Source organism: Pleurodeles waltl, chromosome 6 (genome assembly GCF_031143425.1).
Source record: "Pleurodeles waltl isolate 20211129_DDA chromosome 6, aPleWal1.hap1.20221129, whole genome shotgun sequence".
Classification (NCBI taxonomy): domain Eukaryota; kingdom Metazoa; phylum Chordata; class Amphibia; order Caudata; family Salamandridae; genus Pleurodeles; species Pleurodeles waltl.
Window position 1 is genome coordinate 1,114,410,829 of NC_090445.1, and position 25,780 is coordinate 1,114,436,608.

General features: G+C 45.7%; 1 protein-coding gene across 2 annotated transcripts in view; it reads right to left on the reverse strand.

The window, feature by feature from the left end:
* Nucleotides 1-575: 575 nt before the first annotated feature.
* AGMAT (agmatinase (putative)) overlaps nt 576-25,780 on the reverse strand; it is a 249,315-nt gene continuing 224,110 nt past the window's right edge. The window contains exon 7 of one of the 2 annotated variants that reach the window (XM_069240273.1): nt 576-1,109. In XM_069240273.1, coding sequence (XP_069096374.1) covers nt 1,036-1,109 — 74 coding nt within the window. In that variant the 3' untranslated portion in view covers nt 576-1,035. The remainder of the gene's footprint in view (nt 1,110-25,780) is intronic. The other variant, XM_069240272.1, reaches the window with a different exon arrangement.

Sequence of the window (25,780 nt, forward strand, 5' to 3'; positions counted from 1 at the left end):
TATTTTCTGTAGGAAACCCTTGTAGGATCTACACAAATGACCCCTTGCTGAATTCAGAATTTTGTCTACTTTTCAGAAATGTTTAGGTTTCTGGGATCCAGCATTGGTTTCATGCCCATTTCTGTCACTGACTGGAAGGAGGCTGAAAGCACAAAAAATTGCAAAAATGGGGTATGTCCCAGTAAAATGCCAGAATTGTGTTGAAAAATTGGGTTTTCTGATTCAAGTCTGCCTGTTCCTGAAAGCTGGGACGCTGCTGAGTTTAACACCGCAAACCCTTTGTTGATGCCATTTTCAGGGGAAAAGCCACAAGCCTTCTTCTGCAGCCATTTTTTCAATTTTTTTTAAAAAAAACGAAATTTTCCCTGTATTTTGGCCAATTTCTTGGCCTCCTTCAGGGGAACCCACAAAGTCTAGGTACCTCTAGAATCCCTAGGATGTTGGAAAAAAAGGACACAAATTTGGCTTGGTTAGCTTATGTGGACAAAAAGTTATGAGGGCCTAAGCGCGAACTGCCCCAAATAGGCAAAAAAAGGCCTGGCACAGGCGGGGGAAAAGGCCTGGCAGCGAAGGGGTTAATCCTCTGATAGGTGTGCATAAGTAGGACGGATATGAACTTGGGTTTTTAAAAAAACTAATAAAAAGAAAGTTTGTGTTTCTCATGGCGTGATGTTGCAACAAAAAATACTTTTGTATTGACATCTCTGTGCATTACTATTAATTCATTAGACAATGGTTTATTTGTTTTACAGTCTTGATGACAGCCATTTGACAAAAACATGGCAGCAGGGTTATAGTGCTTGAAACTGTACACATATTCAACAACGATTAGCGATTTTTGGTAATGGGATCGTCATTAACAAAGGTTGATAGGGACATCTTTTCTTCTTGCGTTATTCACAACCCTGATCACTTAAAATAATTTGATTTAGGTTTCGTTGTTTAAGCCCAGAACAAAGCCAATGCCGCCTCCAGGTACTCCAAAGGTACTACTGAATGTCTTTGTTGTCGCATCTGGTGGAGCGACAGCAGCGCTCACAGCATCTTCACCCCCGGCAAAACGCACAACATCTCAAACAGGAGGTTGGCACCCATCAACGCAGTGTTACCTAGAATGACAAATCTCGTGTTACCATAAATATTGTAAACTTTGATTAGGCTTGTTCACAGTACTATACCAACCATAAATGCAAAATGATATACACATTAAACACAAACTTTCTGCTAGCAATGCTTTTCTTTTTTCCCTCAGAAATCTTCCATTTTGCTTTTGTCTTTGGCTTTTACCATCCTGGGCATATTATAGTTTCTTGGTTAGAGGCCTGGCCTCAGAAAGAATTAGCACTGTTTTCATCTATTGTCCTTCTGAGCTGAAGCACGAAGAATGTAGTGGGCCTTGTTGGGACTTAATCCTATATTCTAAAAGCTTTCATAGATTCTTCAGGTACTTTCGGTGGCTCAGGTCACAGTGCATCTCTCTTGCTCCTTGAACAGTCTTCTGCAGCCCCCACTCTGCTTGAGTTGTTCACCTACCTTCATGTCGAAACTACACTCCCTTGCCTCGTCTTTCCTCCAGGACGTCCCAACCATTCAGTGTGGGACCACACCACCCTTTGACCCTTGCCATGTCCACTCGCATCTAATCCACAGTCCTGTAATGCCTCCCTGCACTCTTCCCTCTTGCCATAACCAGAGTTACCAGCCTCTTATTGTGGTCCTACCTCTATTCTCATACTACGTCCCTCAACACCCCTTCTAAGCCGGTACTACCCCCTTTGTCATTTCCTTCCCTTAATCACCCCACTCTCACAATAACCTTCTTACCTGCTGCACTCCTATTGGTCCTGCAGATTAACATGGCTTTAAGACATGTCTTATGGACTGTATTGTATGACAACTCTACTTATGACTTCCTTTGAAAATTCCAAATGAATTAACGAAGGCAGTCCTGAGTAACCAATCGTAGGCCGTTAGATGACAAGAGACTGAATACCTTCCACTCCCTCCCTGCTACCCACTCAAGCTGAATTTGCACCAAAGGAACAGAGAAAATAAGAGAACAGGAGCTGCTAATGATCATGAAGGCAAGAGGTTTTGGTCACCATTGCTCAAACTGTTCGTCCCATTTTTCAGAATTTCCTTCCCTAGATCATCTGCTTCATCACTCAAAGCGTCTGTGATGACCAAGGCATTTAGCAAATGCACCAACCAACACCACATTTTACTACACTGCACCTCACTGCTTCATGCCACATCATTGAAACCTACGTCACAGCACACATGCTACTTTATATGAGTGTAATAGACAAACATCCTTATAATGCATCACAACATTCCATCAAACACTGCGTCTCACAATACACTCTATCTTACCACACCACAATGCATCGAACAATACACCTTACAACACTGTATAATACCGTTTCCTATTACAACATCCCACACCACAGGACATTACACTGATACATTCCATCATTCCACACCCATTGGGTTAGACTACATCAAATAAGACACAACAAGGCATCACGCAGCGCCCTCCATAATACTGAACATACAACACCATCTTAAATCACCTTGTCTTATAATGTAGTACACAATCCAACACCGCATCAAGCAAATTCATAGTGTACATCATTATACCACATAGCCTGACAATAGGATTCAAAGCTATTTCATTTCACAACATACATTTCCCTGAGTCCTACTACACTGTACACTTCACTATATAGTTAAAGAAAACGCTTTGCAATGTCATCTGTAATTACATTGTCTCCATCCTCAGGTATAGGAAGCCGAGCTACAAGTTCAAAACATTTCTATTCTATTGTCTATTAGAGGTGCTCATGAAAATTACTCTACTATAAAATCACTTAACACAATAGTGTAAAATTATTACCTTGCCAGTACCAAAGACCAATTATAATAAGGAGGTTCCCAACTACCAATGTTAGGGGTCATTATGCATCAACTTCAACACTCAGCATAAAAAAGGATTCAAGAAGCAAACCAGAGATTAACCACAGACTCACCATGTGGCAGCACAATTGCAAATATATTACTGAAGAGACATTTCATCCTGCAAATTTATCAAAGCAATTACATTTTATCCGGAGCACAAGAAAAAGATTTTTATAGCAGAGGACACAAATAATAAAGGCCAATTGCTAAGGTACATGATGAATAATGGTCTCAATGGACCATAATGTCCTCATTACTTCACACACATCAAGGCTGACACGAGATTGCGGAATGGATAACGTTTGTAGATTTCCTTGAGGTGAATACTGTCACTGTTTCAGCACTCCCACTGCTAACAAATGCCTTCTTCAGGCCAGACAGTTATGTACATTTTACAGTGTAAATGACAAGGCACTTTGGAACCAAAATTGCAGATCATTTTCGAGAGCCACAGCAAAAACCGCTGCAGCTGGATACTGTGATAATCAAAAGTAAAAAACAGTAACCCGTCATTCACCGTGTTAATCACAGGACTCTTCTTACATGCAAAGCCGGATGCAGAGTTATGCTTATCCAATTTCTAGGGCTATTATAATTCTCGTATCAGTCCAGGAATACTACAGTGTGATCACTGCTGTACAGAACCGCACTTTGCAAATTTAGTAAAAATCCCAGATAACCACAGTTCAATTGATACGGGCCCAGGACATATGCCCTTAGACTCAGTGCTGCTACATCTGCACTGATAAGAGAAATGTCCTGTCGTGAACACCAGTCATGTTGCTACATTTTCAGCGCAGACACAGAATTTAGGGGCAGATCTAGTCTGGTGAAAGACACTCCATCTATCAAGGTGTTGAAGGACATTTCGTCAGCCATTCTGCGGAACTGCCAGGTTTAGAGATTATGGCTGCCCCAGGAGTGATCTCTGTCCCTTGACAGGAACTGTTGTCATGGCGGTTCCTGTCTAGGTGCAAAAGGGTTTAGTGGATGTCTCCAATCGGTTTCAATGGCCTTCCACTCAGCTTTAACAAACGTTTTGTTTTTCAAACTGATAAAATAATGACCCCTGCCTCACTCTCAGGACGTTTTTTTCCCCCTGCGGTTGGAGGTTATAATATGGTACTTTATTTGGGAGTCGTTTTTTTTTTATTGCCAAGTACTTCATTTTGGCTATAGTTGATCTTTTGCACCTGTGTATGTTTAGTGCACTGCTGCTTTGACGGGGTGGAGTATTATATTGATAGAGTGAAGGGTATGTGTGATTTGGTCTGGTCCGTAAGTTTAGCAGGAAGTGGTGGGATAGTGTACAATTGTAAAGCGTATAGTGCAGTGAAGTGTGTTTTTCGTCGGATGATGATAGCATGTATTTAGGTGAAGGTGGTGATAAGTTTTTTGATGGCGCAATGACTTAATTAGTAGTGCTCCTTCACATTCTTTTTTAACAAGCATTTTTTTCAGATTAATGATCCATGAAACAGTTAAAATGAATAAATAGATACAATCTCATAAGAATTTCACAAATATTAGACAGAAGTACTTCAACGTTCTGTGCAAAATAATAAAATGCAGTGCCTCCAAAAGGTACACAGTCTGTCAACAAGTAAAGAAAACGTAGAGTGTTAAGTCCGCACTGAATATCAATAACAAATTGAATTGCAATACCATGGGCACGATTTGGTGAGGTGCGCAAATCATCAAAGAATGCCAAGCAATCTTGGAACTCACAGCTCTGACAGACGCCCTTCTTGATTCTGAAACACAACAGTTTTCCAGTAAATAGCACAAAAACTGAAAAGTTTGTCATGCTGTTTTTTTTGTCGGAACCCCACTTGGAGGTCTGACTTGAATATGGTTCTCTGTGACCCATTTGGAGAATCTCCCAAAAATTTGCCGGCAGAACAGCTTCTAAAGACCATCAATACGACTGATGAGTCTATAATTAAAGGGATCGCTCCGCCGACCCTTCTTAAAAAAAGGGACGATCTTAATACTTTGCCAAGATTTTGGTATGAATCCTCTATCCAGAACTGTGCGGGAGAGACTGAGGTATGGAGCCTTTATGGGTGGTTCAGCAGCATTTAAATATTACGGGATGCAGTCGGTTCCAAGAGCCTTCCCGGGAGCCATGGTCTTTGAAGGCTCGATGGACTCCTTAATAGATAAGCGAAAGGGTGCTAGTTGATTATTTGGGTGTTTGGACCCCAGGATTAAAGTCTCACGAGTAACACCCTTTTCAGTGTAAAGCCTCTCTAAATGCTCAAATCACACCTGCAGCTGGATATGGTAGTCTACTGCTGAGACAGCATGACGACTGCCAGTAGGTCTGGGAGTCACCTAGTTTGGCTGTATCCACCAGGTCGCTCCAGACCTCGTTCTCCCGGGTTTGGTTTGGCATGTGCCTGCTCCTCTCTATACTTCCTCCAGGCCAGGGGATTACTCCTCGACTTTATGCTATTATGTACCTCATGAAGGCAGCGTTTGCAAGCCTGCACTGGTCGTTGAACCAAGGATGTTCAGCAGCATTTTTATTTGTGCTTTTAGGCTCACTTGTTAGCGGGTCACACAGAGCGATGAACAATTCCTCATTATGTGCGAGTGAGTAGTTAGGATCTATTCCTTGAGGAAGTGAGTTGCTCATAATCTCCAGTGTATCAGCTACCTTGGTGTACTCCTGTTTCATTATGTTGGGGTGCCGAGAAACATACTCCCACTTTAATACCTTATTATTGTAAGCGTGACTTCACAGGGGAGACTGGACTTACTAGCCTTGGATTTGGAGGTCGAGCCCTATTAGACAGAGTTTGAGAGTTGAGATCACTGTCCTCCCCCTCCATGACTATCCTGTCCCCATAAATGGCCATATTTGGAGAGATGAAAATATGTAATCAATTCTGCTAGATTTATTTAGCCTCTTAAGTGTAAGTGCACCACCCTGATCTGACAAAGACCTACCGTTGCAGGCTCTAAGGCCAATCTCAAAGTTAGGCACAAAAGTTGGTTAGATAGGACATAACATCTTTTTACTGGAGGAAGATCTGGCTGTGGGATACACCATGCAGAATCGTCTTCCTGGGTTAAGTATACTTGTGAATTATCCAGGGCTTCAAATATCACATTAAAATCACCAGCAACAATTAATCGTTCATCTGGAGGTAGGCTGCTTAAAAAAATGCTCATATGTAGTTAGAGTAGCACCTTTTTTATTCAGGCCAAAAATTATATTTTATACAATAAAAATATAAACATGCTGGTTGCCCTTAAAATAATAAGAGGCCTAAAAGGTCGGGCGAATTCATACATAGGCTCCTAACTCTGCAGTTTAATTGATTCTTCATCCATACAGTTACGCTGACGACAGGACGGCCTCTACCTTGTTTAAAGCTAGGCAAGAAACATTTGTGAAACTTTTTGTGAAGAGTGGCTCTGTACATCAATCAATCAAACTTTTTCAGAGCACGCTACTCAAACATAGGGTCTCAAGGCGCTGTTGGTATGTCCTCAGGGTTCAGTCAAAGAGCCAGGTCTTGAGGTCCTTCCTGAATTGAGGCAGCGATGGTGACTGTCTGAAGTGGAGAGGTAAGGTGTTCCAACATTTGGCAGCAAGGTAGGTAAATGGCCTACCTCCAGCCGAGGACTTATTTATGCGGGGTACAGTGGTGAGCGACTGCTGAGAGGAGCGGAGGGGTCTGGCAGGGGAGTAAAAGGTGATGTGACTGAGGAAGCTAGGTCCAAGTTTGTGGAGGGCCCTGTAGGAGTGTACGAGGAGCTTGAAGTTGATCCTCTTTTCAACTGGGAGCCAGTGGAGATCGCTCAGGTGTCCTGTGATGTGTTCTCGGCGGGGGATGTTCAGGGCGAGTCTGGAAGGTGTTCTGGGTTTGTTGTAGTTTGCTCAGGTTCTTCTTGGTGGTTCCAGCATAGAGAGCATTGCCATAGTCAAGTCTGCTTCTGATCTGGGCGTGTCACTATTTTGCAGCAGTCCCTTGGGATCCTTCTGAAGATCTTCCATAGGAGTTGAAGGGTGTGGAAACAGGTGGAGGCGGCAGAGTTGACCTGTCTTGTTGAGTGCTGAGTTGAGGACGATGCAGAGGTTGCTTGCGTGGTCTGTAGAGGTGGGGGGTACTACCAAGTGTTGAGGGACACCAGGAGTCATCCCAGGCTTAGGAGAAGAGTCCCAGGATGATGATCTCGGTCTTATCGGAGTTTAGCTTGAGGCAGCTCTCCTTCATCGAGGCGGCGACTGCTTCCATCCCATCTTGGAAGTTCTTCCTGGCCATTGTGGGGTTCTCAGTCAGGGAAATGATCAGCTGGGTGTCATCAGCATAGGAGACAATGTTCAATCCATAGTTTCTGAGGATTGGGCCGAACAGGGCCTGTAGATGTTGACAGCGTGGGACTTAACGAGGATCCTTAGGGTACTCCACAGCTGATCTTTGTAGGTTCTGACAGGTTTGGCAGGAGCCTGACTCTCTGCATTCTGCCTATTAGGAAGGAGTGTATCCACTGAAGGGCCTTGCCGCGTATGGCTGCTGTTTGGAGTCTGGCGCATAGGGTGCAGTGGGACACTGTATTGAAGGCGGACGATAGGTCTAATAAGATGAGGGCTGCTGTTTGACCGCGGTCGAGGAGAGAGCGGATGTCATCTGGGGCAGCAAGCAGGTCGGTCTCGTGCTGTGATTAGTTCTGAATCCTGATTGGGAGATGTCCATGATGATGATGTCCTCAACATGTTGGCAGAGCTGGGCGTTGATTGCTTTTTAGCAACCTTGGCTTTGAAACACGGCAGCAAGATGGGGCGGCAATTCTTGAGATCTGTTGGGTTGGCTTTGGGTTTCTTCAAGAGCAGGCAGATCTCGGCCTGCTTCCAGTCCTCAGGGAAGGTGGCTGACTCTAGGGAGCAGTTGATGGTCTTGCAGAACTTGGGTGCGATCAAGGCACTGGCCTTGTTGAAGAGGTTAGAGGGGGCAAGGGTCGGTGGGGGCTCTGGAGTGGATGCTACTTATGATGGAGCGAGTCTTGTCTGTCGTTAGGGGGGTGCAGGCGTGCAGGAACAGTGGGGGTTTTGTGGATACGGGTTGGCCCGTGGTTTGTGAGTTTTGAGAGTCTTGGGGTCCAAAGCTGTCATAGATATCCTTGATTTTTTTCGATGGAGGAAGGCAGCTTGTCTGTCGCAGAGGTCCTGGGATGGAAGGATGTTAGTGGCCTCAGCCTGTGGTTTGGCAAATTTCTTGATGATGGCGAAAAGTTATTTTGTGTTGTGAGTGGTGGCGTTGATGTGGTCCTGCTGGGGGGTTGCAACCTTGGCTTTGAAACACGGCAGCAAGATGGGGCGGCAATTCTTGAGATCTGTTGGGTTGGCTTTGGGTTTCTTCAAGAGCAGGCAGATCTCGGCCTGCTTCCAGTCCTCAGGGAAGGTGGCTGACTCTAGGGAGCAGTTGATGGTCTTGCAGAACTTGGGTGCGATCAAGGCACTGGCCTTGTTGAAGAGGTTAGTGGGGGCAAGGGTCGGTGGGGGCTCTGGAGTGGATGCTACTTGTGATGGAGCGAGTCTTGTCTGTCGTTAGGGGGGTGCAGGCGTGCAGGAACAGTGGGGGTTTTGTGGATACGGGTTGGCCCGTGGTTCGTGAGTTTTGAGAGTCTTGGGGTCCAAAGCTGTCATAGATATCCTTGATTTTTTTCGATGGAGGAAGGCAGCTTGTCTGTCGCAGAGGTCCTGGGATGGAAGGATGTTAGTGGCCTCAGCCTGTGGTTTGGCAAATTTCTTGATGATGGCGAAAAGTTATTTTGTGTTGTGAGTGGTGGCGTTGATGTGGTCCTGCTGGGGGGTTGTTCTGATGGGTCTGAGGAGGCCATGGTGGGATCTTGTGGCAGCTTTGAAGGCTGCAAGGTCCTCTGGGGATTTGCTGTTCCTCTGTTTTTTTTCTCCAATTTCCTGCAGGTGCGCTTCGATTCATGGAGTGCCTGGGTGAACCAGCTGGCTTTCTTTGTGGTGTGTTTCCCTGTGGTCATTCGGAGAGGAGATAGGGTGTTGGTGCAATCGGCGATCCACTGGCGTAGGGTTGTGTCCTGAGGCGTTGACATCTGTTGTGTCGGGGTAGCGAGTTTCTGAGGGTGTTGATGAGTTGCTCCTCTGTGGTCTGATTCCATTTTCTGTGTGGGGGTGTGGGCTGTGTAGGCATGAGCTGTAGGCGTGGTGATGGGAAAATGGATGCAGTATTGGTCAGTCCAGTGTAGCGGTGTTGAGTCGTCGATGGTGATGTTCCTGCAGGTGGAAAAGATGGGGTTGTGTATGTCCGGCGATGTTTGTTGGTGAGGTGACCAATTGCCTGAGACAGATTGTGTCAAGGTTCTCGAGTAGCGTTGAGGTGTTGTGGTCATTGATGTGGAAGTTGAGGCTTCCGAGGAGTATGTAGTTGGTGGAGGCAAGTGCGTGGGGGGCTATGACATCAACGATGGAGTCGCTGAAGGCTGGGCATGGGCCAGGTGGTCTGTAGATGAGGGTGCTGCTGACGGTGGTCTTCGGGGGGATGTGCACTTGGAAGTGGAGATGCTAAATGAGAGGGGAGTGTTTCTGTGTTTTGATTGGTAGGTGGAGGGTGATCTTGTAGGCGATGTCTAGTCCGCTGCCTGGTCTGGAAGGTTGGTCCTTGCGGAGCAGTTTGTAGTCGCTGGGGATGGCGATGATGATGTCTGGTTCAGATGCTGTGTTTGTTTATGTCTCGGTGGGGAGAGAGAGGTCCGGGTAGGTGGTGTCTATCAGGTCCCAAAGTTCCACGGCATGCTTGTGCAGGGAGCGGATGTTGAGGAGGATGTACTTGAGGTGGCCTGGAGGGGTTTTTGACAGTTCTGCGGCTTGGGTCCTGGCATTTGGAGTGCAGAGAAGGTGTGTTGGCAGTTGCTGCAGGCGAAAGGTCTGTGTGTGTCTCTGGGGGAAAGCGAGGTGGCAGGCAGTCGAATGTCCAGGATTTAGTGTGCAGAGGATTTCGGCGTCGTATCGGTGGAAGGTGCGAGAGTGAGGGTCTGTGGTGCTGGGTGCGGTCCAGGCGCGGACGGGCTTGCTTTGGCGCACCTCTGGATTGCCAGCAGCCACCATTAAGAAAGGTAAGAAGGGGGTAGGGATTGGTCAGCTGGGAGACAGGAGGGCGAGAAATCGCTTTGAGGGTTGGGCTGCGGGGCAGCAGCGGCTGCATGGAAACAAGGGAGTGGTAACGGCAGAGGCAAAACAGGTTACAAATGAAAAACAGAGAAACAGAAAATGAGTAAGAAACAAAAAAACTGAGGAAAAAGTGGACAGACAGAAAGCAAACATAGATGGCCATTAGACCACCAGGAATGAGGCGTAGGCGAGTGTCTGTGGGTGGGGGCAGGCCTCGAACACAGAGCCGGTAGGTTCTGTCAAACAGTGGCAGCAGCAGTGGCCACACAGGAGGGAGCAACAGACACTGGCCAGAAGGTCTTTGGCAGGTTTCCTGCAACAGGCAGCTATCAAAGGAATCTATAAAGGCTCCCCATGATGGGTCAAAAAGTTTAGTTTTCATGCCAGTAGTGTTCTATGAGAGAAAGTTCCAAGAATCATCACTCAAAGTGGAAGAGCTTAGTTAGGGAGGGTCAAGGAAGGAAAGTCAATCCCTGCTTGTCTCTGAATGGTGGCAACCCTCAATAGGCGCAGAAGAGTAATCTTGGGAAACCAACTAGGCATTGGCTCTCCTATGGGGAATATTATACTTGAGATTAACTCCTGTTGGAGCTGGACAGGGAAAATTGAAGCTTCATTGCAATGAGGTCGTCAGCATGGCCTGGGGTGAGAGGTGTTTTTCAATATAGTCACAATCTCTCCATGCCTTGTGCAACATTTGGTCCTCACAATATCTTGGGGTATAATCGATGGACATTTGCGGACATAATGAGCCAGTGAATCACTTTATTTTTTTATAGATTTGATATCCTCACTACCATCTTGCTGTAGTCTAGGAACATTGTCCATGAAAACAATCCCACCCTGGATTATTCTGTGATTCCATGGGGGAGGTTTGGAAGCTCTTTTGGGTGGCAGTCGCCGGGCGATATTTTTCTGCAGATCTTGCTCTATAGTGGCGGTGGGTCAGATCAGACACTTGGGTTGATTTCAAACAGGGAACTCTGACCCGATTCTCTCTAGAGATGGTCTTGTAGTAGAAAAGAATGGGTAAGAGTAAGAAGTCTGTTGACTGTCATGCTATCTGTGGAACAGAGTATTGTCCTCACTTGCCGAAATATTTGTACAGGTGAATTCTGCCACCCCACTCTTGGGCCACCCTTAAATAAGTGTGAATTCTGGCCATTTTAAGCAGTTGTTATTCGCTGTTTTAGGGCATGCTCGGACTGTGGGTGACCCTCAACCAGCTCCTCCAGTAGTGGAGTGATTGCAGCGACTTGGCCTGCTAGGAATTTAGGACCATATTTATACTTATTTAGCACCACAATTGTATTTTGTAAGTTTGTGCCGCTTTTACGTCAAAAAGTGGCGCAAATGCAACGCTAAAAAAGTATAAATATGGGCCTTAATCTGTGACTTTTTGCCCTCAAGATCTGCCTTTAACTCAAACTCAAAATTAACGATGTCCGATAGACAGCTATTGCCCAGTATTACTGGAGGGAATTGAAGGGGAACTAGGGGGATGGGCTGACAAGGGACCTCATGCACCAGCGCTGCCAAATTGGAAAAAAGATTAGTGCAGGGAATTGCTGGCTTGCGGGAGACCGACTCTGGAATGGACTTTGCTATTTTCGGTTTGAGAGGAGTCAATAGATGCACAACCATTTTGTGGGGGATCATCCGCTTTTGTGACTGGGGGCCACCCGGATTCCCGATTTTCCCACGTGGATTTGTAAAGATTCTAGCAAGATTTTCCCTTTCAGGGAGCAGGTTTTAGAATTGATTCAACTTCCTTGATTAAGTTAATTTCTTTAAGGGCATCGCTGGTGCCGAAAAAATGGATTGATTACTTTGTTTGGGGGGGACAGTGGGGGGGGGGGGGGGGGGGGGGCTAGGGCGGACTCAGGTACTTTCCTATTTCTCATTTTATGTCAATAAACGGCAACTACAAGTCCACACCCAGCGCAAAATTAAAATACAGTAAAAACAAAAACAGAGAAGCAAAACAGACACAGTCCTCCAGTATTACAACCCTGCTATGAGCTCCAGGAATTAACAATGTAATATCATAAACTTCCTCGAAAAAGCCGATAAACGAGGGGTGGCCCAACCAGCCTCTTCTGGGTGATGCAGGGCAAAGACAGGCCCGGTCGAGGAGGGTTGGAGTGCCTTTCAGCGTTTTGATTGCAGGCAGGGCGGAGCAAGCGACGGTGCCTCTCTTGGCGCTAGGTGTGTTGGGAGATGAAATCCCCCGTGGTCTGCCATCGAACTGCGGCTTTTGATGAGTCCTCGTTTTCTCTTTCATATTCTTGGTTGGGGTGGTATGCTTGCTTGGTGGGCGTGGACAGGTGGTTGCTAGTCAAGTTAGTGCGTGTGTACCTGTGGTTGAATTTGCATCTGTTTCTACATATATGCTGTCAATTTTTGGTATCATATTTGGTGTTGATATGTATTTGGTTAAGTTAGAGGACATTTCTAAAGGGAAGCGGAGTGCATGACTGGTGAGTAGCCCCTAATGGAATAGCGGGAGTCCTTGATGATGACGTGGGGTGGGATGTATTTGGTGGTTTGGTGGAAACAGGTGTGGTGATGCTTTATTGTGAAGAGTAGTGCTGCGCATGATTGGTAAATGTTGCAGTATGTTTTATGTGGGGGTATGTTAAGGGTTTGATTCTCTTAGCAGTCTCTGTTGTATTATTTACATTTTAACAACTTGTTCTAAATGGCTGACCTGTTTGTACAACTCCTTTAGTTTACCAGTGAGTCCTAAAGTGCCCAATTAAGGCACCAAGGCTTTCACATTTCTTTCACTTCACATACACAGTGCTTAATTTGTAAATAAAAACGTGCCGGTGCTCAAAGCCCTCCTCTTAAACACGAGGCTGCTGCAATTAAATGTGGGAACACAGAATACTGAGGCAACGTAATCCTGAAGCCATCTCGGGCCTCTTGAACCCATTTACAGCCACTCCCTGCCCTTTCAGCTTACTTTTGCAGCTTTCTGCTTTCTCCCATTGTGATGCTTTTTCGTTTTTCTCTTCCTCCGTCTTTCCCATTTGTCTCTTTTGCTCGCGGCAAATGCTGGAGGTAGAAGAGTAAGCGCCGGCCCTCAAAAGTAAGTGCCACAACAAGCACAAATTAAGCACTGCATACATATCATGGCTTCTACAACCTAGAAACCTCCCTCGACTGCTCGCTGTTCTGTACACTGTCTAATATTTTTTAGTCCTCTTGTTACATACTTTTCCCCATCACAAACTGAGTGCATAGCCCCATCTATCCACTGTCAGCTCCCAGCATTGTCCCCTTCTCCTGGGATCCCCTTTCCATTCCTCTTTCTTTAGCACAACCTACTTAATGTGCCTTTCTAATGCCCCACCTCTCTATATTTATTTACTTTCTATGGTGCACACTTCTTAATTCATTGTTTCTAGGTGCTAGTCTGCTCTTAAACAATTTAATAGAGAACTTGCAGAGTGTCTTACTGAGAAGCCCACAAGAACTGGCTAAGTGACATCTTAAGTGCTTTTGTAAAACCCTACAGAGTAAGCTTATGCTTGATATCGTCTGGCAGAGAGTTCCATATTAGTGAACCAAGAACAGCAAACCTGTGGTCCACTTTTCAGTGGAGCCTGGTTCTTAGAATTTTCCGACGCATCTGCTCGACGGACCTCTGTGCTGTGCTAGTCGATGCCATGACATTTTGTGCCATAGATGAACTGGTCATTCCCTATCAGGCATTTAAACACCACACATGCAAGTTGAAATTTCGTATGCTTAGTTAATGGTAGTCAATGAAGATAACGAAGGTCTGACCCAGTACTGTCAAACTTGCCCAAAAACTGGCTTAGCTACCAAGCTGTGAACAAATTCAAACCTTCAATCTGTCCATTGGACAGGCTTCACAGTAGAGCACTGTAGTCCAATTTTAAGCTTGAGTGATCCTGCGATTGGTTTATGAAGCTTAACATCCAGATAATGTGGTGTTTGAGTTGTTACAGACACAATAAAGCTGAGCGTACCACCACCCCTATCTGTACCTCAAAATTTAAGTTTGCCTTCCACAAAAACAATATATTTCTAGGTGGCGGGAAAACTATATAGTTCTGGAGGTTTAGGAATGTCGCTTGTTATTCACATGTTAAGATCTGAGTCAAAGAGGAGGACCGCAGTTTTTGCTTCAAGTCTCCAGTTTCCATCCAATGAGCAATTATGTCCACACCCCTTATAATGTAGAAAGGTAACCCCTTGGGCTGTTGACCCACATATAAATCTGTCTGTCGTTTGTCTGGGAATGACAGTGCAGCCGAGTAGCATGTATGATTAAGAACTTTTTTAAGAGGGTGCGGGTAACAGGGAGCCCTGTGGCACCAGCACACAACCTTGGGTGCTGCTGACGACCGAAAAGAGCCCAATTTATCCATTTGTGGGCGACCAACCATGAAGCATTTAAAACATCTAATTGCCACATACAACACTATCCTGAGATCTGACCTTTGAAGCAACAAGTGCTGCGTCGAGCGCTGCCAGCACACACAGAAAAACAAGCAAAAGAATATTACCCTCGCCAAGAGCTGCCAATGCTTGGTAACCAGTGGCACTAGCACTGTCTCCGTCGCGTGGTGTGTCTAAATTCGGACCGAAACGCAGCAAGAGGCAGATGGAGATGCAGAATATCTAGGAACTGAGATGAAACTATGCTCTCGAGGAGCTTCGCCAGCCACGGCAATCCGGCAACAGAACGCTAATTTAGTAGGGTGCCTGGCATGTTTCATTCTACTAGCTCTGTATCAGCTCATTTTAGCAGTAAAATGTATTTATTTTGCTGCCACACTGCTGTGCTATAAGCTACAGTATTGGCTTTAGGCCGAAGGATGGCTGAGGGAAGAGATCCAGCCAGTGACTTCTATTTTTCCATTTAAAGCACTGGGTCCAGCTAACCTCTCCATAAGAGACCCCGATTCTTTACTGCATGCAGCTCCTGAGACACTTAAGTCATAAACAGCTGCAATAGTCATGCTGAGTATGAGTGGGAGTGACTTTCACCTACTTATGTGGCAGATATTTTAAGTATCATAAAATGAAAGTTGTATATATGGGTGATGGACGCGGGTGGGATGTTACAAGCTTCTGCAACCATTTGTGTAGGCATGCTGTGTGTATTTATGATTGTGGTGGTGCCTATTTTATGGAGAAGATGTGTGTGTTTTTGTTGAAGGCAGTTTGTATTATTGGTGATGTATGTTTTAGTTAGAGGGTGATGTGTAAGCGTGAAGCGAATGTTATGTTCATGGTTGATTATGTAACATTTTGGTAGGTTTGTTATGTGCTTGGGGTAGTGTATATTTTTAGTGGAATTAAGTTTGGCGAGTGTGCTGTGTGTTTTTGTTATAAGCTATATAGGTAGAGTTGGTGTGACCTTTGTTCTATGTAATATCTATTTGATGTGGTGATTTTCTTCATTTTGGTGAAGAGTGTATTCCCACCAACTAATGTATATGTTTTATGGAAGGTTGTGTTTCATTTTTTGCGGAGATGGGTAGGGGTTGGACAACGCTGTTGTTGTAGGAACCTGTATTATATGTGGATTTGTGGAGCTGGCAGTGTGAATACCCAATCTGGCCACTGTGACTTCATAAAAGTAGGTCGAAACCAAATTGCGTGGAATAGAAATTGAGTGGCCCAGCATGATAAGCGTAGGACCTTAGTCAGCTTCCCACTGCAATAAATTAATTAACTTTTAGAGAGGGACAAGTGGAGAAAATCCGAGCAGCATCTGCCTATGGGGCCGAGCATTGAAAAAAATGAGTGGATTAGTGTAATATGTATCATATACATTTGGAAAAAATGAGCCTTGAATTGTGACACACTGAGTATATCTTGGGCCAGGTGAATGCCGAACCTAATATCACCCTAAATCACATCAAACCTAGATGCTTAGACCAGTTATTCCCTACAGAAATGTACCTTAGCTCAGCAAGAGACAAAGGTTTTATGCAAAATACTAATCGAGTGAACATTAGACAGGGAGAAAACGCTCCAAAAATAAATTGGAGCACATCGAAATGCCATCAGCCAGCAAGTGAACGACAAAGTCCCGAAGCTGCAGGTATCGAAGAAAAACCCTGCAGGTATGTGCTATATTGACCCTGTAGTGACTCAAAAGAGCAAAATATCATATTTGATAACAGCTGCCCAAATTGTTTCATTCCAATCTCATGCCAGAATATTAAATAACCCTCATTCATACAGATGCATTGGCAAATTCGATTTTCAGCAGAGGGAAGTGTACTGATTAATGGAATAAATACTACAGTGTTTTTAACTGAAGTCCAGATCCTATGAAAAACAGCCACCGTCTTAAACCTAGTGTGCTCAAAATAGACTGTATCAATCAAACCCTGCACGAATGACGAGGTCCAATTCAAAATCCGACACTCGGGCAACATATAAGATTACTGCAAATCATGGCCACACTTTCGTGCTAATTTTGACTGTATTCTAACAGCACGTTTTCTCAACACATTCCAAATACTTATTTTCAATTTATGAAACGATCCCTAAGATACTCGCAATTTATACACTCGAGCTTTGAACAGCTAAGCGTAAAAGGACTCAGAAAGAAGAACTACTTCCCAGTTTACACATTCAGGCCACCAGACAGCACAGCTGTCCCCCAGAAAAAAAATATAAACTACCTCGAGTGAAAAAATTGCGCCTGATATGTCTTATTTTGCCTTGTGTCTTAGGGGTCGGTATGAGAGGGCAGTTTGATGACACCAATCAAAAAAGGCAGAGACCCGAAACGTGTCTGTAAGTGCAATCCACCCGCACGGAATGAGTCACCTGCTCCAGCGGTCGGCAGAAACTGGGTGATTATCGAAAAAAAAAAATGTCATTAAAAAAAAAATATATATAGATATATATATATCTATATATATATATTACCTAGGTAGTTATAGTTAGGACCGTGTTTAAGTAGAAAACATGTTTTTTCACTTGCCTATATCTTTGGCACCGTTTGATGAATCTTCACAAAAGTTTCCCAAAAAATGTGCCCTGGTGATTCTTGTTGCACACAAAAATGTTTGGGGGCGATCCATCAAGTGGTGGCCGAGAAAAAGGGGGTGAAAAAAGTTGTGTTACCCATATTAATTCCCATAGGACCTTTAGACACAACTACAGTCCAAACCACTGGATGGGATTACACCAAATTAAGCAGAAAGCTAGCTTTCGGTATGCAGATTACGCTTTCGCTTATTGGGTGTAAATCCGTTCAGTATTTTATGAGAAATTAAAGTCAATCCAAATTTGTATATCTGGGCTCACAAATAATCTGTGAAAATTCACAATTTTTCACGAATATGCGTGCAAAAAGAAGCATTGCAATTGGCTGACCGCAACCTGACTAGAAAGTTGAGGACGCCATTTTATCTCACGGGACACGGTATCCCGGGATGAAAATCCAAATTTGAAGTGGCATAAGGGGTCAAGGTGAAGGTACCCTGACCCCAGTGGTGTGATACAACTGTGCCTTAGGGAGGGGCAAAATATAGGTATAAAATATTTTTTCATCACCATGGGCAGTATCTGTGAATATTCACAAACTTTCATGAATTATTTGCAAAATATTCGTAAATATGAAAAAATGCTCACACACCCACTCACACACCCACTCAGACACTCATGGACGCACTCTGACCCACTCATAGACTCACACACCCACTTAAAGACCCACTCAGACATTCATGCTCCCACTCACAGATCCACTGACAGAGACGGGCCCTGTGGCCAACCAGCGCTGCCCAATTCCAAACGGCATGCGAGCGCGGGGTTGGGGGTTATAAGTGCTTGGCTGCAAGCCAGGCCTTGATGCCAACCCCCTCTGTACATGGGCAAAGCGGCTGTGCGCGGTGGGGGTTTGAATAACGTATAATAATTAAAATTACTTTACGTTAAAGAAATATAGAGATTCACCGAAAAAAACAAAGGTTACAGGGACGATAAAGGTAGGGTCTGAATTTACTCGTACAAGACCACAGAAATTCAGCAGTTATAGTTAGAGTATTTTCAAGTCACTATAACTTGCGCCCTAGGGTAACTATAACTAGTGCCTAAGCCATGCACAGCTAATTACTCAACATATTATTTCATTGACAAGATCTTATATGGCATCTTTGATATTATCACAGCAACATTTGCAATAAAATTATTGATAAAAAACTGCATGGCAAAGGCACAAGTTATAATTACCTAGGGCACAAGTTAAAGTTACTTGAAAGAACTCTAACTGCTGAAATTCTATGGTATTTTCTGAGTAAATTCAGAACTTAACTATAACTTCCTATGTATTTTTCAGTGAAAAAATAATAATATATAAAACCTCGTTAGGACCGTGTTTTTTGACTTGCTTATATCTTTGGCGCCGTTGTGGAAGATTGTCACAAAGTTGTCCAAAAAAAAAGTGTTGCAGTGATTCTTGTTGCGCATGGAAATTTCCGGTGTGATCTGCCAGACAGGGGCCGAGAAAAAGGAGGGGGGTCAAAAACATTGAGTTTCCCATGTTAATTCCCATAGGATCTTTAAACACGTCTACAACCTGAACCACTGGATGGAATTATACCAAATTTGGCAGAAAGCTAGCTGTCTGTACGCAGATTATGCTTTCACTTATTTGCTGTAAATTTGCTCAGTAGTTTTAGAGAAATGCAGGGAAATCCAAATTTGTATATCTCTGGCCGCGCACTATTCCCTAAATAAAGTCAAGCTTGTGCAGGGAAATGCACAGCCTCAATTGGCTGCCAACACTTCAAACCAAGAAGTCTTGGCAGCCATCTTTGCACTCAACTTGAACCGAGCACCAGTTAAAACGCAAAAAAAAACTAGGGGCCAGGGTACAGACACCCTGACCATCTTAGCTTTGGTGGTGGAGTCCCAGAGCGGCTCCCTCAGAGCAAAAAAGCATTTTTTTAAAAACATTTTTGCAGCGGATTTGCGAATAGCACAGGCTCTTATGCGTGTTTTTTTAAGGGCTCCCAGGTCATTAGTATTTTTGAGTGTGGTGGGGCCTCTACCTCCGTGTGGCGATTTTCATGAAATTGTTTGGGAGGCCGCACAGCCCCCAGAACCCCGGGGACCACCACCTCCCTAATGAAAATGATAAAATAAGTAAAGGGGGTCTGTTTCAGACCCCCATTAGCCCAAGGGACCATCCACCTCCTGGGCATATCTCCATTTTGGAGGGGGGGGCACGCGACCCCCTTGTGTAGCCACTGATGGCCCTGGGGACTGCCACCCCAGAAGGCCAGCTCTTGCTATGCCCCGGGGTGCCCACCCCCAGGACATAGCTGTTTGCTGTGGCTCGGCTGCAGCTCTGAAGCTGCAGCCAAGTCAAAGCAAACACTCCACTTTTTGACAGCGGGGTCTGTAAAGCAGGTTCCGCTTTCAAAAACTGGAGCTTTCATCTCTGTTCCCTGCACGCATGCAGGGAACAGAGATGAAAAGTTTCAGGAAGCAGGGAGCTGCTGATAAAAGCAGCTCCTTGCTTGCTGAAGCAAAGGCACCGCAAGGAAAGCCTTGAGGCTTACCTCTCAGTGCCAGATAGCCCATAAGGGGCATTTACCTAAATAATAAAAATAAATAAATAAATATCTAAGGACTGCTGGGGAGCCCTTGAGGGCTCCCTCGTGGTCCCAGATAGCCCATTAAGGGCTAAAAAAAAATAAGAAAAAAAATAAAGAAAGCAATAGTTCAGTGTGAAGGTCGCATTCAGGGCTCGAGTCCATGGTTCAAGCCCTGGCAGTCCACTCACAGACCCACTCAGCATCTCACAAACCCACTCACAGACCCACTGACAGCCTCATGCACCCACTAACAGACCTGCGTACACACTGACGCACCAACTAAAACAGTGATGTACTCACTCTTACACCCAGACAGACACTCTAACAGCCACTTTTACCCCCAGATACACCCTCTCACAGCTATTCTCACACCCAGAGAGGCCGTGGCCTACTTCCGCCACGCACACGCAAAGGGCCGTGCACAGCATGTGGTTAGGTGGTCAGAAGGAGTTGGCCGCACGGTGTGGCTGAAGGCCAGGTCTTACCGGGCAACCTTTGCTGCACATGGGTTAAGGCCGCGCACAGTACAAGGTTGGGACTTATAGGGGTTGGCCGCAGGCTATTCGCAGCCGTCGCTGGATTAACGTTTAGTAGTGAAAATTACTATCCATTAAAAACATAGAAATTCACTGGAAAAAAACAAAGGTTACAGGGACATTATAGTTAGGAAATTGAATAAAAAAAAAACCCATAGAAATTCACTTAAAAAATCAAAAGTTCCAGGGATATCATAGTTAGGCTCAAGTTTCAAATGAAACAAACAACAGAAATTCACCAGTTATAGTTAGAGGTATCTCAATTAACTGTAACTCGTGCTCTAAGGTAACTGTAATTCACGCCCCCGCCGTGCACTGCTAATTAACCCACAAATAACGGCACTCATACCATCTTTGATAATATCACTGTGATATTTGCAGTAACATTTCTGATGAAAAAACTGTGTATGGCAGGGGCGCAAGTTATAGTTACCTCCGGGAATGGGTTTTAGTAACTTGCGGTAACTCTAACTATATCTGGTATATTTCCATGGTTTTGTACTTTTAGAATGTGAGCCTAACTATAAAGTCCCTGTAACCATTGTTTTTGTAAGTGACTTTCTATGGGTTTTTTAAATTCTATTTCCTAACTATAACATCCCTGTAAACTTTGTTTTTTCAGTGAATATATATATATTTACATATATCATCAAAGTCAACACACCAAAGAAGACGCTCGCTCAGGAAGGCAGGTGTGCACGAAAAACGTTTACTCCAATAAACAACGCATATCGGCCATCCGAAATGCATCATTGTTTGGAGTAACCGTTTTTCGTGTACACCTGCCTCTAGCCTTGGTCTGGGGGTCCCTTACGGACCCCCTCAAGGCTAAAAAGCATTTTTTTTCTAATCTTGGCAAAATCAGCAGAGCCGATCTGCAAATTTTTCTGACATTTAAAAAAACAAAAGGGTTGTCTCCCACCCTTTTTTCTTTATTTGGCCCAGGGTGGGATATGTCCCAGGGGCATTTGGGATTGGAAGAGGAGGGGAGCTCACTGGGCCCTCCATGCTTGGGCTTCTATCAGCCCCAGGGACCGCCACCTCCCTGGGCAATGACATAGAAATATGCAGGGGGCTGAAACCCCCCCCTGCCCTGGGGACTACCACCTCCCTAGGACAAAATATGAATTTCAAATGCAGAGCCCCATACAGCCTCTCCCACAGCCCCGGGGACCGCTACCACCCCAGGACTAAATGTGAAATGAATGCAGGGGGACCCATGCGGCCCACTCGGGGACCACCACCTCCCCGGGGCTGTAATTAAATAATGGAAGGGGTCCTTCACGAATCCCTGACCCCGGGGAACACCACCTCCCTGAGACTATTAAAAGGTTGGAGGGGGGCCACATGGCCCCCCTTGTAGAGCTAATAATGGCCCTGTGGACCACTACCCCTCAGGGCCAGCTCCTGCTATGTCCCAGGGTGCCCTGGGGCCAAAATCAGCCTGGGGTCCCTGGGGCCAAAATCAGCTTGGGGAGGTGGAGGCCCGTGCGACTCCCCTCCTCCATTTAATAGAGGTTGGTCCCAGGGGAGATGAGGTCCCTGTGCCGAAATTGGGTGGTGGAGGGGGTGCCACGTGACCACCCTCCCCCATTAAATAGAGGTGGGCTCCAGGGGATGGGGTCTCTTGGAATGAAATCCACCAGAGGAGGGGGACCACGCAACCCCCTCCCCCATTGAAAAGTGGTGGCCCGTGGGTGATGGGGTCCCTAGGGTGAAAATCGGCTGGGGGAGTGGGGCCACGTGGCCCCCCTCTCCCATGGTTCTCAGTTTAAATTACAAGGAGTATGCAAATGTGCAAATCACCTAGAAGCTGCGCCCACTTGGTCCCCTATCGTCTACATTAATAGTATGCATATGTTTCCCTCCCCTTATGCCAGGGAAATGGACAGCTTCCTAAAGGGCCCCCCAGTGTGTTTCCTGCCGATTTTGATGTCACGTTCTTGATGCCAAGTAAAATAAGGACATCTCCACAAAACACAGAAGCACTTACTTAATATGGATAAGAGGAAGTACCTTGGCTTGGTGGAGATTTATGTCTTTGAAGTCTCGCTGGCCTCTCTGTAGGAGGATTCATTTTATCAAGAAACTCTGGAGAAAGATGCATGCAGAACAATCAAATTGCCAAACGCATACAAGGTCACTGGTAACATTTCCTTGTACTCCATTATGCAGTTGTAATGTAGAATACACACAAGACATTTATCCAACAAGGCAGAAAGAACTCCACTTGGATAGATATCAGACACACATAGACACTCACTCAGACACTCATGCACCCACTCAGAGACTCACGCGTCCACTCACAGACCCACTCAGACACTCGCACACCCAATCACAGACCCACTTACACACTCACTCTCTCACCCACAGACCCACTCAGAAATTCATGCACCACTCACAGACCCACTCAAAGACTCTGGCACCCATTCACAGACCCACTCAGAGACTCATGCACCCACTGACAGACCCACTCAGACGCTCACAGAGCCACTCAGTGACTCATGCACCCACTCACAGACCGACTCTGACTCCTGCACTCACTCACAGACCCACTTAGACACTCATGCATACACTCACGGGCCCACGCAGACACTCACACACCCACTAACAGAGATACTTGCACAACCCCTGTCACACCAGAGACACCCTCTTACACCTACTCTCTCACCCAGTGACACCTTCTCACATCCATAGAGACAGGCCCAGCAGCCAACTCTGGCTGCACACGGCCAAAAGCCATGCGTAGTGTCGGGTTGGGTGGTTAGCCGCAGGAACTGGCTGCAGGCCAGGCTCTAAGGGCAACCCCGCTGCACATGGCAAAGGACGTGCTCTGTGTGGGGTTAGGTGGTTATAGGGGGTTGGCCACAGGCCAAAGGCCATGCACAGCGGTGGTTTGGTCAACGTATAGTAATGAAAATTACTTTACGTTAAAAAAACATGGAAATTCACTAAAAAAAAACCTATTTTAAATGGACATTATAGTTAGGTTTTGAATTTGCTCATTCAGAAGTTATAGTTAGAGTTCATTCAAACAACTGTAACATGTGGCGTAAGGGAACTATAAGTTGCACCCTCACTATGCTCAGCTAATTACCCCAGATATAACGGCGCTCATGCCAACTTTTATAACGTTAAGAAAAAAATATAAATGAAACATTAGAAGTTAAATTATTGAAGAAAAAACGGTGCATGGCAGGGGTGCAAGTTATGCCAGGTCCTACCCCCTATAAGAACCCAACCTCGCACCACACATGGCTGACTGGCTGTAGGGCCTGGCCTGCAGGCCCTGTGGCCAACCCTCTATAGGCACCCAACCCAGTGCCATGCACAGCATTTGGCCATGCTCGACGGGGGTTGACCTGCAGGGTCTGGCTGGTTTCCAGGGCCTGCAGTCTACCCCCTATAAGCACCCAACCCCACACCACGCCTTCGCCTTCATTTGCATGAGGGAAAACACGCTTCGGGACCCCCCTTTTTCTCAGGCCCCACTTTACTAATATATATATATATTTTTTAATCTGTTTATTAATCATGATAAACAAGCGGCAGTACATTTCTCCATTAATTTTGGCATTCTGTTTACACGCATATATAAACTTATATAATGCAATTCGTATTTTGCCATACTGTGAAATAACACATAACATAAAAACTTATAAATAACTTATAAATAACGTCACATTTGTATCCTTGATGCGGCTTAGCGGGTATATGGAGTGGGTTGGGTTGTCCTTGTCTGGAGAGGGGAGGTGGTGCAACGGTTATGTCTGCAGATTGTGGGAGGAATTTGGCTGAGCCTGGGGTGAGTATTACACTGGAGGTGGTCCCATCGTGGCAACGAAGGTTTCCGCTGCAGGGGGGACTTGATTAACTTGTGGCCGTGTGTCTATGAGTATGGCGTCTGGGTTATCTACGGTGACCCCTGTGGGGATATACAGTATGAGGGTTTAACGAGGTCTGTATCATGTAGTTTACATGGGGTTCGGCGGGTATGTATCATCTCTGGCCTCAATGTTTACCACAAAAGTATCCCAGGTTTCAGCGCCGCCCTGGATCAAACCCCTGTGTTGTAGCTGTTGTAATGTCTGAGCCTGAGCTTGTGAACATCTGAGCAAGTATCGGAGCCAGGTAGCATGTATCAGGGCATGTGGCGCCTTCCAATGCAAGGCTATCAAGCGCTTGAACACCACAAAGGATAAGTCAATACATTTATGAAGCTGTTTGTCACCTTTGCCATGCCGGCGTATGCCTAGCAGGCAAGATTCTGGTGTAGGTGTTAGGATGTGTCCGGCAATGTCAGCTGTGGTGTCGGTGATACGTTGCCAGGCCGTGTACACTGGGGGGGGCAGCTCCACACCATATGATAGAAATCCGCTGTTGGGGTAGCGCATCTGGGGCATTCTGGGTCTGAGTTTGGATATATCTTTTTTATGCGGGCCGGAGATAGATAGGAGGGGTGTGTGTAGTTGAACGGAGTGTAGCGCAGTCTAGTATTGCGAGATACATTTTTGACCATTACTAATGCTGCGGACCTGGTATTCTGGGGTAAGGGTGAAGGGAGGGCCGCGTTCCAGCGGGCCTTGGCGTGTGGTAATTCCGAACAAGCTCCACCCAGGAGCAGCTTGTATAGCTTTGTTATTATGCCTTTTGTATTGCCCATTGTGAGAATCGCGGTGAGCAGTTGTGATTCCTGTGGCTCAGTGTTACCGTGTTCCCATATGTGTATGTCGGAAAGGCCCCTGCGTGAGTCTCCCCCAAATCCACTAGTTCCCCAAAGGAGCACAGTGCAGAGCCCGAGTAGCATTCGCCTACACTTAACAGCCCTACACTGCGTATATTGTGATGCATTGTTAACTTTTGGGCCCCAGGAAGTTGTGTTAACAGCAGCGAAGGAGAGTAAGGAATCGTAGGGGCTCTGCCTTGGACGTATCTGTGCCAGCATGATCTGGCTACATCTAGCAATATAGCCCCTTTCTGTGGGCGGTGGGGACTAGCTAATAGCGAAGTTAGGATCGGGAGCAGTGCTACTGATTCCTGTATCGCTTTACGCTCTTCTGAGAGGGACTCACTGAGCCACGTGGATGGCCATTGCAGTTGGGCAGCAGCGTAGTATAATTCAAAATTTGGCATACCTAGTCCACCCACGTCCTGAGGATATTGTGTTGTGGATAATGCTACTCTGCGCCTATCTCTGCCCCAGAGTAGGTCAGTCATCAGGGAGTGCAGTGATTGAAAGAATGATTGTGTTAGGAGTATCGGGAGCGCAGCGAAGTAATATAGAAATCTCGGGAGGATAAGCATTTGGGCTATGGCTACCCGTCCCATAGGAGATAAGGGGAGCGAACCCCAGAACGGTAAAGAGCTTTGGACAGATCTGAGAACTCTATCAATATTGCTTTCTTTGAGGTCTGCCATAGAGTGATATATCTGTATGCCTAAGTACTTGAAGGTGGGGTGGGACCATGGTAGTTGATATTCCGTTAGTGCCTCGCGTATTTCAGTTGCTATAGCAGAGAGAAGGTAGA